Source organism: Pecten maximus, chromosome 18 (genome assembly GCF_902652985.1).
Source record: "Pecten maximus chromosome 18, xPecMax1.1, whole genome shotgun sequence".
In the NCBI taxonomy this organism is placed as follows: domain Eukaryota; kingdom Metazoa; phylum Mollusca; class Bivalvia; order Pectinida; family Pectinidae; genus Pecten; species Pecten maximus.
Window position 1 is genome coordinate 6870763 of NC_047032.1, and position 19313 is coordinate 6890075.

Sequence of the window (19313 nt, forward strand, 5' to 3'; positions counted from 1 at the left end):
TTTCTGTACAAATAGCACATAGAAAATGAAATTAGCACAATCATAATTCAGTGCAATGCTTTAGGAGCAAAAAGCGTTAAAATAAAATTACTGCTCAAATTTGTATGTTCAGAATATTTACAGAAGTCTATAATCGTTTTATATTCTATCGTTGTCCTTGATAATTTTTGTACATGTTATCATACAGACATTCCTCTCCTATGATGTTGGCTAGATGTTCACTCCAACCTCTGACTATAAATAACACTAGGATTTACAGGTTTCTAGGAGATGCAATCAACAGATTAATTGGTCTGGTTCTTATCAGCAAGCATGGAAAGATTTCATTGACAAACTCTAAGTAAGCTGCCAGAATATTATGTCTCAATTAGGAGTTTTAATGACAATAAAGGAAATGGCATGCTGGTCTGCTACTATCACTGTCTTGAATCAAAGAGAAACGATTTCTAATTAAATTAATTTTAAAATTTCCTCATATATATTTTTTCATCACTGCCAAAAGGGAGGTAATTTAGATTGAAATAATTTAAAGAGAGATAACTAAAATCACTGTCTTGTATCAAGGGGAGACAATTTTCAATTAAATGAACTTTTACATTTCCAAATGTGTATATAGTTTAATTACTGACACAAGGGAGGTAATATAGATTTAAATGATTTAAAGGGAGATAACTAAAATCACTGTCTTGTATCAAGGGGAGATGATTTCCAATTAAATGAACTTTAAAATTTCCAGATGTATATATCATTTAATCACTGCTGACAAGGAGGTAATTTAGTTTGAAATAATTTCAGGGGAGATAACCAAAATTGTAGGTGTGATTTTTCAATTGGGGTAAAAATGCAAGTCTGAAAAGAAGCCAAGAACAGAATGCTGAGGAGGCAAGGTAAAAGCATTGTTATGATTGATGGATCTGAATATCTGTGTATTTGATAAATAATATCAAAGAATATTCAAAAAGCCTCAGGACAACAACACAAGTTTAGGTTAAACTGAGTAATGGATACATGCAAGCTTAAAACACTTAGAAATTAGAAATAAAAAAAGACCAAAAGACCCTTTAAGATAACTATAGATTTGAGTATTACAGAATCCATTAGTATATTTGCATTATCACATTATCACTAGAAATCCTATTATGTGTGTTTGACTACAAGAAATTAGTGTGAAAATGCTTTCTCTAATGGTTCTCCCAATAGGTGCCACACCTGTAGTGACATAACACGCACATGCAGCTTAGCGCGAAATTGTTTTCTCTAATGGTTCTCCCAATAGGTGGCACACCTGTAGTGGCATGACATGACACGCACGTGCAGTTGGTGAGCTATCAGATAAGAGCGATGCACTCGTCGGAACGGATAGATTAAAATTTCATTTTTTTTTTTATTTCATTTATTTTTCAAGATGCTACAAATATAGTACAAGGTCACCTATCAAGGTGTACTATGTTTTTGGGGAGGAATCATTTCAGGTCCCATCGTTAACTCATTGGGATTTATCGTAGAAATAAGCAATATTTTGATTCACCAAAAGTTACGAATGAATTTGTTCTCAGGTAAAGTCGCCGAGCATAGCTAGAGGTTGCCGTGTTCCACAGCACCTGAAAATCCAGTGTAATTTTTGTAACTTTGTTGATAATTAAATGACATCGCTGGTGTAGTCCGGTGCGTTGTGAACAGCCTTTTCGTGTTTGTTGTTATTACCTGGGGTTGGGTCTTTGGAGAACAGTTATTTCATCATGATGAAGATAAGCAATACTTCACCTAGACACATACGTCATCAATAAGTCTACTGTGACTTTTTATATAGAGCATCTGATTAGACAAATCTGACCATCTCAACCATCTCGGCAAATTACGTCACGAATTAGTATCAGACTTCAATGATCAGTCCAATTCTACTGAGACAATGAGAATCTGATTAGACAAATCTGACCATCTGACCATCTGACCACCTCGGCAAATTACGTCACGAATTAGTATCAGACTTCAATGATCAGTCGAATTCGACCACCTCAACATCTTGGTAAATTGCGTCACAAATTTGTATCGGACTTCAGTTGAATGTTAAATTGTAGTTCATATATTTCAGTAGTCAGCCATCCAAGGTGCATTGATGGAAAAAAGCGTTAGCGTGCATGGACTCACCACATTATAAAGTACATGTACTGAGAAAATGGCAGTTAAGTGTTAAGTAGAATAGAGAAAAAAAAAATCACAGTTTAAACGACAGATATACACGGGAAATAAAAACATGTTTTTATTTGTTATGTTAATTAACATTTCTACTTTTTACTTGTTTTTCGGATGAATAATACATACTCGTAATATTGGAGAGAACAGTTGGTCTACCTACTAACTTGTCCTGATCGAGTACATTTGTAATTGTGTATTTCCCTTTAGCCTAATTTAAGGTGATTGCCAGAGAGTCCAATATCACTATATGTCATTTTGGTTAATCTAGTTTAGTTTCCTACAGCCAGGGTCATTTAAGGAGTACATGACATGTTTTGGAGGTGGACGACAGCCGAGTACCTGGAGAAAAACCACCGGCCTACAGTCAGTACCTGGCAACTGCCCCACGTAGGTTTAACTCGCAACCCAGAGGTGGAGGGCTACTGGTAAAGTGTCGGGACACCCTTAACCACTTGGCCACTGCACTATACCTCAATCTCTGGTACGGCTACAATATTTTATTGATGTGTGTTAGAAATATATAGAGTAAATAGGTTATTTGCTGTGAAGTGAATTTACCTATTTGTTACATAGTAAAGTGCTTGGATACATTCGAGGTCAGACTCTCGATCTTGATTGACAACATTTGTCAAAATATTGTGAACATATCCTAAACCTAATTCATTCAGTAATGTTTTACCAGAACAGATTATTCTATGTGACAACCATGTACTTAATCAACCACTCCACACACTTAGCTATCATAACTTTATTTTTGTGACACAAATCCTATCTACACAAAACATTTATGTGAATCACTTTGATTTTACAAATACTTTATTTCACGAACTTACCTCTTTAGTCATATATTTGCGATTACATGATTTAACGAATGCTGATCTAGAAATTACTTTAAATTAGCGAATGGTGAGCCATTAGAGTCCTGGGTATCGTTTCACAAAGCTTCGTAACTTAAAAACGTTCTTAAATATTTAAGAAAAAGTTACGACAAAGTTTGTAAGTGCGTTTCACAAAGGTATACTGGCATACAATTTTCACCTCAAAAGTGTCATCCTTTTTTACCTCCAAGTTAGAGAGTGGTATATTTTTACCGGGAGAATGCATGATTTTTACGTAAGATACGAAAAAAGTTACGAACACCTTTGTGAAATGCACTTACGAGCTTCTGAAGTTTTGCATAACTTTTTCGTAAATATTTAAGAACGTTCATAAGTTACGAAGCTTTGTGAAACGATACCATGGACTCTACAAGATTACTATATGGTAAGCTAAATACCTTGGTGTCCACTCAAAGGGGTTATTTTCGTAAAAATTACGATTGACTCTCCACATGTAGTAACGCCAAAATAAATCCCACATAAAATCTAAGTGATTTACAGTATATCATCATTGTCTATACTGATAGACTCAGCAGTTTGTACAGAAGATGGTGTCCAGCGAAATATATCGTTGATAATTAAATCTGTATAGAATGTTTACCAACATATAAAGAAGGGCAGTGAAGCTTTTTTGCGAGTTACCAAAGATATACACAACAATTTGCTAAAGTATGATTTTTTTTTTTACAAAATCACTTCAAGACTAAGGACCATAACTGCATAAAACCAAGCAACAACTTAAAGGTTATACTTAAAAATCAAATTCAGCCGTTGTTATCTTTAACACTTTCATCAAGAAGTTTACCCGGTATATCAAAGATGCTACAATATTTCCGACAAAAGTGTAATTATGATTGTTTCAAACAACCATAGGCTTTTGTATATTGTCATATAACACCAAAAGTTACATATCTAAACTATCACCACCCCGAAACGTAACATACTTTACCCTATTACTATACCCCCTAAAAGATTGAGATTATCTTTTTTATGTTTTAAATTAAAAGTGAATAAATAATTACTTGCACCCAGAAGAATCCTATTACACCCTACCAATATATCTAGAATGTTACTTTAGGCCTTACTGTATAATTAGTGATCATTGTGAGGGCTTTTTTTTTTTTTTTTTTTAGATTTACACATTTTCATGACAAGCAGTGTAAGCTATCAGTGCTGAGGATCTTTTAACACTGGGCATCTTTAACATAGTATAGATTTTTAAGAATCCTGATCTGAGCATATTTAACATAGTATAGATTTTTAAGAATCCTGGCCATGGTATGAGCATCTTTAACACAGTGTAGATTTTTAAGAATCCTGATCTGAGCATCTTTAACATAGTTAAGATTTTTAAGAATCCTGATCTGAGCATATTTAACACAGTATAGATTTTTAAGAATCCTGGCCATGGTATGAGCATCTTTAATACAGTATTGATTTTTAATAATCCTGGTTTCAGCATCTTTAATATATTAAAGATTTTTGAGAATCCTGGTCAGGGCATCTTTAACACGTAGTATAGATTTTTAAGAATCCTGGTCTGGTTTAGAAGGAAATGGATTGATCCTGGTCTGCTATTTATAGACCTAGATCACATGACATCTGTTTAAGGTTGTCACATGACTATCATATGATGCTACAATGTTTTACAGGTACTGTGAATTGTGATAAGTTGGATGAAGTTGTACATGTATATGATTTTTTTTTCGGTTCATGATATGAGAGTTCCAAAATAATACACACTACCAGTAATTAATCTCTCTCTGATTTCTCACTGATCAAAAAGTTCTAGAACCAGAACTAGAATTTTTTGTTTTTTCTTTAATTTGTTGTAGGGGCCTATAGCTATATAGTGGCAAAAACACAGCTATGAAAGCAACCTTGTATGTAGTAATTGTTATCTAATTATTTTCTTAGTTTCTGCAAATACAGGAATGAAGTTTTTGTAGTATACCAATATAGCTGGTTAATTTTCGCGGATGATGATATTTTCACTATTTTGAGGGCCATTGGCATTGTTGGATTATTTTTTCCGTAGGAAATTTAAATAGGACACAGAATTATAATTGTTCAGGAAAGATTATTTTCTAGGTATGACAATCCAATCAACAATCACATCAAAACGACACATATAGATTTAAATGTTCCATGAGATGCATCTACTAACATCATGTCAATTAATCACATATTAAACAGTTTGTAATTTGATATCGGCAGCATATTTACCAAAATGAGATATCCTCTTATAGCCAGATAGCTAATTTTTAATTTGTTAAAATTTCTTTCTTTTTAAAGGATATCATGCTTTTTGACATGCAAAAATAACCAGCTATATGGTATAATTTCATCGTTTAAAAAATATTTTCAGATAAATACAATCACAGAGATTTGCAATAAATGTTCATAAGAAGGAGAAAATTGTTGATATAGTCTCCACTTCTAGAAGAATTGTATAATTGTATAATTCCTGATAAATGATAAATGAAATTTGTATTTGCAACAGATATTCATTGAGTAGAAAATGGTGGACAGTTTCTGTACCTAGATGCGTTTTTTACGCATATTTCTTGTAAAAACTATTTTCAGAAAAATAATCACCAAAAGAATTTATGATAGATGTTGGTAATTGACAGTACCTGTAGATGGAAGGACGGATTAGTTGGTTATAGAACACAACAGATAATTACACAACACAATGATATAGGTCTCCATGCCCCAATTAAGACTTCCTAATAAAGTTGTCAGTGTAAAACATTACAGTATTATCGTATAAATGCATTCTCATGCTAGGACGTATGGCAAGAATCATACTCACGCCTGAGAATGAGTGATTTTATCATTCATTTCAACGAGTTTTTCATTAGTCTTTTGATATCTGCAATGAAGATTGTAATTGGAAATAGAAAATCAATTGATATTGATCTTCCAAGCACGGACGCTGTTTCAGCTTCAAGGGGCATCATTTGTTGGATGAACAGCTGTGTTAACTTAAAATTTACCTTGTCTTACAGTTCAGAAACAATCTTTAACTTATGCTAATCAATTTTGAAAGTCCGGAACAAAGCATGCGTAGGGTCTTTTTACATGGCTGGAAATATCCACAGGGAAATGCCAATGTAGAGATTTGCTATCTGATGCATTGCCTGACCACCCTTAGGTGAAAAATGGGAAATTTATCTTAAATTTCTCCTTAAGATCAGTTCACCAAAAACCGTCTCCGGAGATACCCACAGCTTTCTAAAGCTGGTCAACATCTACTGCAATGTATTAATAATGCTGAAGACCTGGAGTAGGTCTAGTATGGAAAGCTCTATGTCACACCCAAGTCAAGGTGCCATGTTAGAATCCTGATTATATGTTATATAAACCAGTTTTAAAATAGTATTACCATATTTATCCAGCAATGAGCCCCTTAATTCCTGGTATTTGAATATATATATCAACCACAATTTAATTCAAAACAGTTTAACAGAATGGACAACAAGTATTGTTGTCCAATAGCAACATTCAGATTTTGTGAGTTGGACCCTAGGCTTTTTGCAGGATAAATATGGTATTACAATTTTGACGACATGGAGACGGAAAAAAGTCCCAGCAATCATGCATTAACAAAAACATTTGTTACATGGAGTTATATATATAGTAAATGAAACAATAACCATATCTATCTATTACAAGTCAACAAAATAAAACAAACCACATCATTCACAAGTGTTTGTTAATTTGCTTCACATTTCACTCTACAAGCACTCCATGGTGTGTTTTTTCTTCCAAATTTTTCAAAAATAAATTGCAAAAACAAAATCAAACAAACAGAATTGCTATCTGGAACAATGGCACAATTTGAATCTTTTTAAGCAAAATCCTCAGCAGACCTTAGAATGCCGCACTACAATCCTATCTAAGGTTGATCTGTATAAAGTTTTATCAAATTCCATCACTGAATCAATTGATACTTTTCTATATAGTAATTGTGACCTTGACATTGAAACCATAAAATACAAACTCATAAAAAAGTATTCTTAATCATGATCTCTGAATCAAGTTTGATAAAAATCCAATGGTAACTATGACCTTGCTCTTGGTACCATATAGCACTTACTGTGTCCTTGACCTTCATATCTTACAATAGAATGGTGACCTTGACTTTGTATTTCTGCAACATTAATGTGACCTTGACCTTGATATCATTCAATATGGGAAACCTTGACCTTGGTATCCTATAACAGTATAATGACCTTGACCTTAATTAGTATCATTTAACACTATGGTGACCCTGACCTAGAAATCCCTCCACATGGGTGACCTTGACCTTGGTTTCCTGTAACAGTAAGTTGACCTTGACCTTGGTGTCCTACATTACTAACCCATCTTAAGTTTTCCTCATACTTGTTTTCTTTTGGATGAAGTTTGTCAAAACACACAATATAGCAACAGAATGAATATTGATAACATATATAGCCACTCTATAGGGGCTTAAAAATCAGGAGACCACAAGACCAAGGTTTATAATGGAGATATGATAGGCGACTATAACTAAAGACAAAAAGTTAAACAGAGTAGTATGAGTGGTTACCACAGACACACACAGGTAAATCCCAAAAACAGGACAAAAACCAACTTACGCATTCGTAGCAGTTATTCTGTCCCTGACATTACCCAGCTTTTCATTTGTCTTCACAACACTAACACAAGGAAAAACACCAAAGAAATGTGCTGAGAACTACACATTGTGTGCAAAACGTTGACAAAAAAAATCACTTTTAAATCTTATCACTGCAGTCTCTACAACTGATTAGTTATATCAAATGAAAAACACTCAAGAAAGTGCTGAGAAACTACAAATTGTGTATGAAATGTGAAAACAAATAATTTCTTATTCTAAAAATTCTTATCACAATTTCTACAACTTAGTTATATTAAATCAAATAAATTCAAATTATAGGCTACACACCCAGATTGTAAGATCAGGCAATTTCTATCAATTAGAAGGAAAGCCATCTAAATAAGGGCGTTTCAGGCAAAGAGTCACACAACATAAGATGTGAATAGCTTGGGCCAAAAAGACATGTAAATGTTAAATTAGTTAACATAATTAATAGGAATAATTTCAAATGCATATAATGTATATGTGTTCACATACAAAAAATTAAACAGAAGTTTGAAATATATTGTTCAAAACAAAACAAAATATATTAGGTAATATAATTTTCTAATTTGGCTGCACATCATTAATGTTTAATTCCAAAAAAATTAAACACAAATATCATCTTATGCTTCTAAAGGAATGAAAAACAGGCTGCAAAACTTCTAAAAAATGGGAAGGAGGGAAAGAGAAATGGACAGACAGATGCGGGGTATAACCAACCACTTCGTGGGGAGACATGTTAAAAAATAAAAAAACAACATCAGCGAAATTTAAAATTTAACAAAAATATTTGTATGGACATCTACATAAGACTACAACAGTTAACATCAAATACCAAGATTTGTAATTCATGACTTATAGAACTTACAGATTTATGAAATAATTCAAAATGGTTCATGTAGAGGAATTTTGGGAAACAGACAAAGACACTGTGATTCGTTTGATCTACACAAATACTAGAATATGTCAGAATTTTAAAAAAATTTGTTAAAAGAGGAAAATAATCAGATGAAATTAACAAATAGGATAAGAAATGTGTCAAGTGGATGAAGAAATTTTTTAAATGAATGAAGAGTTTAAATGACCATGAAGATACTTACGTATCAGACTCTTTGATGGTTTTGAAGCCATAATGAATGTCTTGTTTAAGTTCCTGGAAAGGAGTTATTCCCATTTTTCTCTTCAGCTCTGAGGCATATCTGACCTTTGATCCTAGAACTTGTCTTAATGTAGTGATTTCACCCTCAACCTAAACAAGAGGAATAAAAAGTTGATTTGTTTTCAAGACTTTGCAAGATAAAATATGATTTCTTCATCTGTCGCTTCAAATGACTTTCTTAGGAACATTTGAATTCCTATCGAAACAAAAAACAAGAGCATGTATGTATTATTATGCCTTCATTAAAATTGATGCATCGTCTCCCTGTCATTTAGCAAGACAACAAAGACCCATTGTGTATGATGTTACATAAAAATTCTATTTATAATATCTGTGACATATTTTCGATCTAAGGTGTTTCTTAAATGCAAATTGGATTGTTTGCAAAGAACTTTGTTTACAAATAACCGAGATTAACTGGGATTGTTTATAAACTAGAACTGTCGTCCAGAGGGCCAACTCATACACCCGCCCCTCCCCCGCCCCTCTGGTGAAGATTTTTCAACAAAAACCTGTTTTTAGTGAACGGGCTACCAAGGCAACATAAATTTGTGGGGGAAAAACCTGCATGCATATGTTCACATTATGAGTCCCTAACATTCCTGTGTATTTCAAATGAAATCGGTTGATAGCTATATAGGAGTTGTCCGAGTTGTCTTAACAAAGTTTTCCACAAAAATATGGGTATTGAAACCTGGTAACCATGGAAACCAAAAATTTTGTAGAGAAATATCATGCATGTACATTTACACATGGTCCCTATATCACTCCTGTGTAGTTTGACTTGAAGCAGTTCACAGGTTTATGAGGAGTTGACTGGACAAAATTCCCCCTCACCCAAAAAACCAAGTATAGTGACCTGGTTACCATGGTAACCACAAAATTACAACATGATATAGATTACGCACATCTACAATGTATAAGGGTTATTGCCATAAAGTTTCGTTGAAATTCCCTCAGTAGTTTAGGAGGAGTAGCCGGTACATCTTTGTGTCTACAGAGGACAGATGGAGGGAGGGACGGACAACCTGATTCCAGTATACCCCCCCCCCCCCCCCTAACTTCGTTGCGGGGCATATAAATAACTGGAATTGTTTACAAACTACTTACTTTTGCGAGTTCCTCTCTGTATTTTTCTAGATCCCTCTCCCTCTCGGCAGGATCCTGGTAAACTGGAGGTTCCTCTGAGGACGCTCCATCAACACCCTCGACTGTCTCAAACGTGGGCGACTCTAGGTTGTCATACATCATGTGTTCATCTGCAATTAAAGTAAAATTTTAGGCATCTTAATACTGCTATATCACTGCAACACAGACATCTTAAAACGGTTCACAAATTACTCTCCGTAGTTATTAGGGCTTAACCAATCAGTCAATATCTTTCTCAACTCCTTTGGGAGCTTACTGCCGGAGCTGCCATTTTGGCGCTAACAGCTTACACACATAGCATTTACTGCACAATCACGTACTCCTTTAATTTGCAGTTTGACTGGAACACAACAAAGTGAAGAATCTTGTTAAAGGATACAACACACTAAATAAGTCCATGCCCTGATCAAACCAGTGAACCTTCGATCACATAGTCCAGCATCCTACCACTAGACCACCCTGTGCCTCGTGCCTTAATTGGCATGCACTTGTCGTTGGGTTTATCGTTCTATAAACAGCAGGTCATTTTGAGGAAGCCATCATTCGAATGTTGTTACACTGTTGGGAGGTGGGCGTTGGGGCAGAATAATCAGTTTCATCTGGCGGTATTTTCCAACACTATGTGAACCTTTTAGTATGATCAATGTTCATTGACAGTATGCCTTTGAGTTCAGCAAAATAATTTTTTATTAACACAAAGCGAAGTTTAAAATTAAATTCTGCCGTTATAAAATGTACACTAATGAAGGATTGCATTACTCAAGCACCTTGGTGAAAATGTCAAATTTACTGAAATAGCGAGATTCGCCAAAATATCACATATAGATATAAATTGTATATACAGTGTAATAGGAAGAATCTTCTCTAAAATACTGAATGCTTTTCACACATGTTAAAGTGAATACAGGATATTGCTGAATAATGTGTATTAGGCAACTATTCAAGTACAGATATACATACCATGTCCTGTTACTGTCTATCATATACAATATACAGATCATGTGATCATCGTACTGCGGAAATATCTAATGTTAGTTGAATGGTATAAGCTCTGGGCTATTCTATGTCCTTGCCATTTTTGTCCTAACATAAATATATATACATACATGTCTACCCTTGGACCTGGTACGTCCATGTATCAACTCAACCATACAAAATCTAATGTAAGCTGTGTGGTTGATTAATACTAAAAGCTCACGGCCATTTTGCGTTCAGACAGGAGCACTCGGCATATTTTGGATGTACTAATGGATAATACCGGTACATTAATCTACAGCTGTTTTGTGGTAAAGTCCTCAAATATCAAATTTACATTTCAGTTTTTTGGGAGATGAGAAATTAGTTTTGTAGGCTTTCAAATTTGATGACAGATAATGAAATGTATGAATTATCACTATCTCCGCGGGATTCTCACGTTGATATAAATTTGGTTTGTACAATATTTCAGTGGTATTATCAGGTGGTCAGCTGGCACAATGATAACACACTTCACTTCCCATTCATCTAACGTGTGGTTTTTGATTCCCCAAAAGATATGAAAAAGCCCCCCCCCCCCCCCCACCCCCACCCCCCCACAACATTCCAGATATCTTGTTTTATTCTCTGTCATATAGCATTACTTACTGTAATGATGAACCAACTATGGCCTCAGGTTTAATTAAACATGATTATTTTGCAAATGATAGTCCAATACTGGATGTAGGTCAAAGGTCAACATGTAAGATGTAGGACATATTGATAATAACTCTTTTTTCACATTCTATAACTTCCTACATAGGTAGGTTATTAGTTCAAAATCCCTAATTTCTTGATTTATAACATAAAGCTACCTGCTTCTGTGAGATCTGAAAGGCCAAAATCATAATCAGAATCAATATCTTCCTCTGCTGGGGGCATTTCTCCGATAATATCATCCTCAATATAACCATCGAGATCTCCATTGTTGTCTACGTATACGTCCTCGTCGGACTGCGATCCCTCATGGTGGGTGAGCTGTAGAAATTTCAGGTAGTTTTCAGCTTCACTGATGTTTGCCTCGTAGCGAAGGTCATCAATGCTACAATTATCACTTCCCTCCACTGTTTTGTCATTTGTCACTGATCCAGTTGACTTTTTCCTGTTGTTTTCTGTCATCTTTCACTATTCTTTCACTACCGCATAGCCACTTTCTTGTCCGTTACACTTAAGTTTTTCAATTTCTACAGAAATCTTACACTTTACACCATCAAATCAGTGAGGAGAAATGTCATAATTTTGACGATGACAAATAAACCAGTATTTTTTTCTAAATGAAAAATCGAGATTAAGAAAATATTGATCAGTTAAAAAATTACAAAATGATAATTATTCATGATCAACTATATCAAAATCCTTATTACAATCTGAGCTTTTGATTTCAAGGAAAAATGTTGATTTTCTAAAAATAAATTCGAAATATTCAAATTTATATACAGTGTATAGACATCAATGAAACTTTTTCTTTCTTTACAATCTTTATGTACTTCCTATCGAAAAAGGTGACATGAAATATATCGATATCTGCCCTGTTCACATTCTCTCCAAATACACGACGACTAGATAACCTACTATCAGTCCGATTGTACCACGAAATAATCACAACATACAGGACATGATTTCTGACCCCGAAGTTCATATCCAATGAGATCCATTGTTCAGCAAATATTATCACCGAAACGATTACATAATGCTATAAATAGAACATCCACTTTCATCTGAACTGACAAAATCACAAAAGTTTCCTTTAAACACTTTTAGTAACACCAGTAATGTATCGATATATAAAGATGTTTTCTTGTTCTCCCACAACACAGACACTGTATCTATAAATAAATCTTCACTATCGATATGTCCTGAGAGATTTTCTCCTCTTTTGACAAATCCACAATGTTTGCACAGATCATCAATAGGATATTATTCTAAACAGCTGTTCAAGTCCCGTCCTGAGATAAATCCTAAGGTTTGTTTGAAACTTCCCAGAAATTCTTCATTTATCTTCGGTCAAGCAGTTACTTGATCGTGAAACAAATCAAAATCCATCACTAAATTCCAAACGGTATGTCCTGAAACTGTACAACAGACCAGAACATTCACATTCCTTTTCACATCCATCACTCTGACCAGGGGTCAAGAAGCAATGGTCAGAAATGACCTGAAGATGTCAAGTCTATTTTAAGACAATTTGACCTGTTAGGGCTAGTGTACAAATGTCATAACTTTGAGACAGAAATTGTCAGACCCATGTGTGGGAATTTGGCTATATGTAATCTCAACTGGTCCTGCCACGTCAATTCATTCAATTACACATGTGATTGCAGAGTACAGGTAAGAATCTGACAGGTGAGCGTGGTGATTAATCACTTATCTATAGCTAATGGACAGAAAAGAGTTATCTCCCCTTAAGGCATCACAATGCACACATTGAGATAAAACATCTTCAGTGAAAGTTATACAGTAATTAATTTTCTCAAACTTAAACTTATATATATACCACATAGATATCATATATAAAATCAAAGATGTATATTACCCTGAATTTTCTTATACCTAATGTACCAAAATCTGTTCCTTCATCCATAGCGAAATGAAACCAAGTGTGGCCAATCAAAACTTTTTGTGAGGAAGATCCGGAGATTGTCTATAAACTTCAGTCATATGCTTTTCTGTATGAAATGTCTATATAATAAGTCAAGCAAAACTGGCACTTCAATAAAGAAAACACTTTTATAACTGATATGTAAATAGAAATTTAGTTAACTACATGTATATCATACAATATATTTTACAACAATTGCCAAATAACTTATATTAACTTATATTAATCACTCTTGTTGGCCCGGATGGAAGCATGTGAGGTGTCTTATTGTGGGAGGAAACCGGAGAACTCGATATCTGACGATATCTGACAGCAGGTGACCACATATCTTTCACAGTTGGTTGGGGAATCGAACCCCTGCCATCTAGGTATAAAGGCGAATGACCATGTGTTACCAATGCGGGACCTGACCACACAAAATTTGAAGAGGCACATGGCAATTAGGACAGGAACAGACAGTTTTCATGTAAGTTTGTATTTTTAGTTACTTGTGCATGGTCACCGTGGCGGGGCCGGGCCAATGATAGAAAAAAAAAAATCAAAAATCAGTCGAAAAAGGAAATGAAACTAATCATCAATAACGATTTTGAAAAGGCAATTAATCGGAAATTTCTGAGAGTGTTCATAAATCTTTGCCATGTATTTTTGTAATATGTTACCAAACCAAGAAGTAGCTATATATAGTTTATCTTATATTTTACTGAAATATATTCATTGGTCATTTACATACAAGTGATTAAGGATATTTAAATATATCAACAATATATTTGTTTATGTTCAGTATTAAAAATATTGATAACAAAGGCTATGACATGTAATTAATGAGATGTACTATTACATTTCTTTAAAAGGGCAGTTCTGTGCTAAATTCGAAAAACCGATCAATTTTGAGTTTCCAATTATCAATTCTGAAAGTGAATCTGATTTCCTCACTAGTACTTACCTGGTAAGTAAACAGTGACTATGGATGACGATGGATTTAAAAATAAAGCAAATTTAAGAAGAAATTTTTGTTGTTGTTGCTGCAAGCAATGAAGTCGAGTTTTATCAACACAGTAGCTGTCTATCTGTACAGGTTAATCTAGTGGAGGTCTATATGTCAACTCTACATGATCGGAGTACACGGTGACACTGTAGACCCATTCACATGAGATTCACATGAGTGATGCATTGCGACTCAATGGAGCCGATTATTGTATGTGTAAACTTTATGTGTGACTCAGAACACTATTTCTTCAATCAATACATGTACCTACACCTGCTGGTGACTGAGTCTGATTCCAGGTAAATTCACAACTCACGGAAATTAACGACAGGTTCTGTTGCCATAGAAAATTACATTTTTCGTATAAAATTCATCACATTTTAATCAGCCATCTCGGAATAGGTCTACCTAGTGATGCCTGTTGTTATATAATCTATAACGCAGAATAAGGCGTTAGGTATACACTCTTACAGAAAATCACATACGGACATGCAAGCAAGCTTGCAATATTGTAAAATATAAATAAAATAAATGTAACGCTTTTAACGTTTGTTAATGTTGAATCTGACTGCCATCGTAGACTTCTATAGCTTCCTAATTATCACCCCTACTTATCCACTCTTTGTCTGTTTTCAAATATAGCTTTCTATTTTTTCTTCTTTCTCATTCTTTTTTTCTTCATTATCTTTCCCTTCTTGTTCTCATTCATTCCCAATATCCTCATTCCTAACTTGGTACTTTTTCTTCTAAATTTCCAAACTCCACCTGTCAATCCATACATGTCCTTTTTTCCAATAATACGTAGAATTTTTTTTTTTTTTACATTCTTCACCCATCTTTCCATTCACCCTTGTCTTTCTTTAATATTCTTCTTCTTTTCTTACTTCCACTATACAGTCTTACCTTTCCTTAATCATCAGATACAGGACCTTTTTTTTTCAAACTTTCGGTAAATCTCATCGCTTGAGTCTGAAACCCTAGGCAGGGGCCCACAATAGCTCTGTTGATTAGCCACGTAACCTCAGACCTGCCAGGGTCGTTTTGAGGCAAAGTCTCCTTGTAGTAGTTGGTGACTACCTCAATGAACAACATACGGGAGGCCTGTCCCATGCCATCCAGACCAAATAAGGTAAAATGCCTTGTCTAAGGACACAACCAAAAGAGCATAGACTGGCCTATTATTCAGCTTCCCCGTCAGAGACTGAGCTATTGTGGCCCCACAGTATCAAGGGAGACATTAGGAAGGAGAAAGTAGAACAGAAAGAAATGGTCTATATATAGTGATATAGAAATCTTAACAAGAATTTATCACCAGTGAGTAAACATACACTATAACAACAACATCACAGACACAAGCTTGATCCTAGCTATTATCTACTGATCCACATGATCACCTCCGGGTAGTCGGTACAAGTCCAAGGTCACACGAACTTTTGAAGCCTATATATATATATACATGTAACATAACCACAATATGTTTACAAAGGGCTGTGTGTGTTACAAGTACTGCTATATTTAGAAAAATGTCTACTTCACCATGTCTATGAAATCATTTTCTTACTTTTTACTTTTTGTCTTCTCTATAGGTGTTTACTTGTTATACCAGACTGAGACTAATGGCTCACTTCCTTCCGAGCGAACAAGGATGACTAATCTAGGATTTTAACAAAACCTCATATCTGCTGTTTTAATTGTTTAAATTATAGTATATATATATATATACCTAAATATATTGGGTTTCTCCTCCGATACAAGGCGTAACAACATGTATATATTTTGGATGCCAGTTATTTTTTCATTATGAAATTTTAAAACTCAGAAAACAGATCTTTGCATGTGAAAGTATATTTGTCGTTGTTGCATTCAAATTTACAACACAGTAGATCAAAATAATTTTTGACAAAGTGATGTTTAAAAACACCTGGGTTTTTTTTCAATGACATAAGTGACCTTTACTGCTGTGATGAGGCTGTTTCTCCCTGCTTTCCCAATTAAATCAGATTCAGGATGTAAATTACATTTTGAGATAAATATTCTCGATTGATGTGGCTCCTCTAGATTTTATTTTCATCAAATGTTTTGATAACAAATGTGCACATGTATACATGCTGAACAAATACTGATTATATCATAAAATATACATCAAAATTAAAGATTTCCTGAGCTATTATATACCTTTAGAATTGTACACATACCTGCATGTATCTACGTAGGAGAAATTCCATGTGAGAACAAGGTTTATCTTATGTTGATAAGTTAAGACAAACGTGACCAGACACGAGACAATTTTCTAGAAGGCCACTTGCACACTTTCTTCCTTAAGAAACTGTTAAAATCTAACTTCCATGGATTTCAATTGAAATTATGGATAACACTGCTACTTTCAAGCACTCTGATGATCCAGACTGGGAATACAAATAACTAAATAAATATTCCGGCACATTGATGTTGTTGTAGAACAGAACCTGGAATAGTTTAGATCTTTAATCACCATGATGTCGTCCTGACGACAGTGATTTTATCCAATCAGATTGTTGTCTTGTTTTACCCAAGTAGCATGGTGTGTAGTGCATGTTATTTTCCAGCTGCCGTTTACGGAACTAGCTAACTTTGATTTCTTCATGCATGTTCTGGGTTAGATCTAGATATTTTGTTTTTTAGAAATCCCAAAATGTTCTGCTTTGAGCAATGAGGAGTGATATATACCTCCTGTTTGAAATTTTTTGGGTTGTGTGCAATGGTACGCTAAAGTATGGTATGTCTATATCCAAAATATACTACTTGACTGTTATTTGGATGAACAGGTCATTTTTAAGGCAAGGGTTTCCTTGTAGTAGTTGGTGGCTACCTCAATGAACAATACATAGGAGGCCTGTCAAATGTCATCCAAAGCATTTTGGGTAAAGGGATGCTGCACTGTTTCTATAGGAACATATTGTTGAGTGTTGTATCCTCCTGAATTCCTCAGTTTTGTGACTTTTTATCATCCTTTCAAACATTAAAAGCTAGTTATTTCTCCTACAAAGCTGCAGGTTAATCAGTAAACAAGATTTATATAATTTCAATCAGTTGATGGTAGGAATTAGAATGTAATTATTTTCTCCTTGGTATACGAGTTATGCCAATAGGTGGCGCTACCAGTATTTGCACATGCAAATGGGCTTAGGTTCAACTTATACGTGTCATTGAGGCGACACAGGTAACAGTGAACACACATATTCTTTTTGTATTTTCTATTAATGAGATAAAATAAGCTAGGTGAGGAGTTTATATGATGTGTGCGAAATGTATCTTTTTGCATCATTAAATTGTTTTTGATAATCATGATGTTTTATGATAAATTCATCAGTCAGAGCCTATGTCTCTGTGAAATACAGTTGTTGTATTTGTGTTGTTTATATATCCTATAGGAATTTATATATATATATATGTATATGTAGAAGAGAAGATGTGTTTGTTTTGATCTGTAAATGATACCACAAACTGACAAATAAAGACCCAGACATGACACACACAAACATTCAAACAATGTCACTCTTCAGCTGATATAGTATGTATACATGCATCAATTCTTGGAAGAATAAAAAGATTTACAAAACTTAATTTCTTGCTTGTAACCATGGCAACTGTGCAAGTGGGATTGTTCCAAGCCTGCGGGCTATTGCGTGACAATGCTAAACAGACACGACTGATTATGAATCAAAAATAGAAATAGTGATGGTTTTGATAACCTTTACATAAATCAAAATATTTCAGCCAATTTTAAAGAAGGATAACATCTATTCTATAGAACATTATCAGGAAATTTTCGGGATTTTCTAACATGCAAAATATGATCATGATTGACAGAGCAATTATTTAAACACTTAAAACATATCCATACCATCATATAACACTGAAAACAGTCAATAGATATAGATCTAATTATACTGAGGTTAAATTTCACTAAATCATATCAGCTCAGTAACCAAAAAAGGCTATAAATGATAAACATTTAATATAATTATTACAGATAAGTAGAGGTCATGTGACCAATCACAACTGGCAATGGAGACCACTAAGGTTCATCTATTCATTAGTCGACGGTCAATCACAACCGGCAAAGGAGACCGCGAAGGTTCATCTATTCATTAGTCGACGGTCAATCACAACCGGCAAAGGAGACCGCGAAGGTTCATCTATTTATTAGTCGACGGTCAATCACAACCGGCAAAGGAGACCGCGAAGGTTCATCTATTCATTAGTCGACGGTCAATCACAACTGGCAAAGGAGACCACGAAGGTTCATCTATACATTAGTCGACGGTCAATCACAACCGGCAAAGAAGACAGCGAAGGTTCATCTATTCATTAGTCGACGGTCAATCACAACCGGCAAAGGAGACCACGAAGGTTCATCTATTCATTAGTCGACGGTCAATCAAAACCAACAAGCACAAGGTTGTGTACAGCACACAAGATGGAATGGGGTGGCACAAGGTAGTGTAGTGTCACACAAGACGGCGTAGGGTGGCACAAGGTTGTGTAGGGTCACACAAGATGGCGTAGGGTGGCACAAGGTAGTGTAGGTTGGCACAAGGTTGTGTAGTGTCACACAAGATGGCGTAGGGTGGCACAAGGTAGTGTAGGGTGGCACAAGGTTGTGTAGGGTGGCACAAGGTTGTGTAGGGTGGCACAAGGTAGTG

The 19313-nt window shown here is 34.7% G+C and overlaps 1 protein-coding gene across 12 annotated transcripts in view; it reads right to left on the reverse strand.

The window, feature by feature from the left end:
• The window catches only part of LOC117316216 (tumor protein D54-like), a 40451-nt gene that overhangs the window by 13120 nt on the left and 8018 nt on the right, over positions 1–19313 (reverse strand). Inside the window, exons 1-5 of one of the 12 annotated variants that reach the window (XM_033870744.1) lie at positions 11860–12523; positions 9992–10140; positions 8823–8971; positions 7700–7759; positions 5890–5949 (exon numbers count right to left, since the gene is read on the reverse strand). In XM_033870744.1, coding sequence (XP_033726635.1) covers positions 5890–5949; positions 7700–7759; positions 8823–8971; positions 9992–10140; positions 11860–12163 — 722 coding nt within the window. In that variant the 5' untranslated portion in view covers positions 12164–12523. Of the gene's footprint in view, positions 1–5889; positions 5950–7699; positions 7760–8822; positions 8972–9991; positions 10141–11859; positions 12524–19313 lie in introns of those variants that run through there. The other 11 variants (XM_033870746.1, XM_033870745.1, XM_033870748.1 and 8 more) reach the window with 11 other exon arrangements.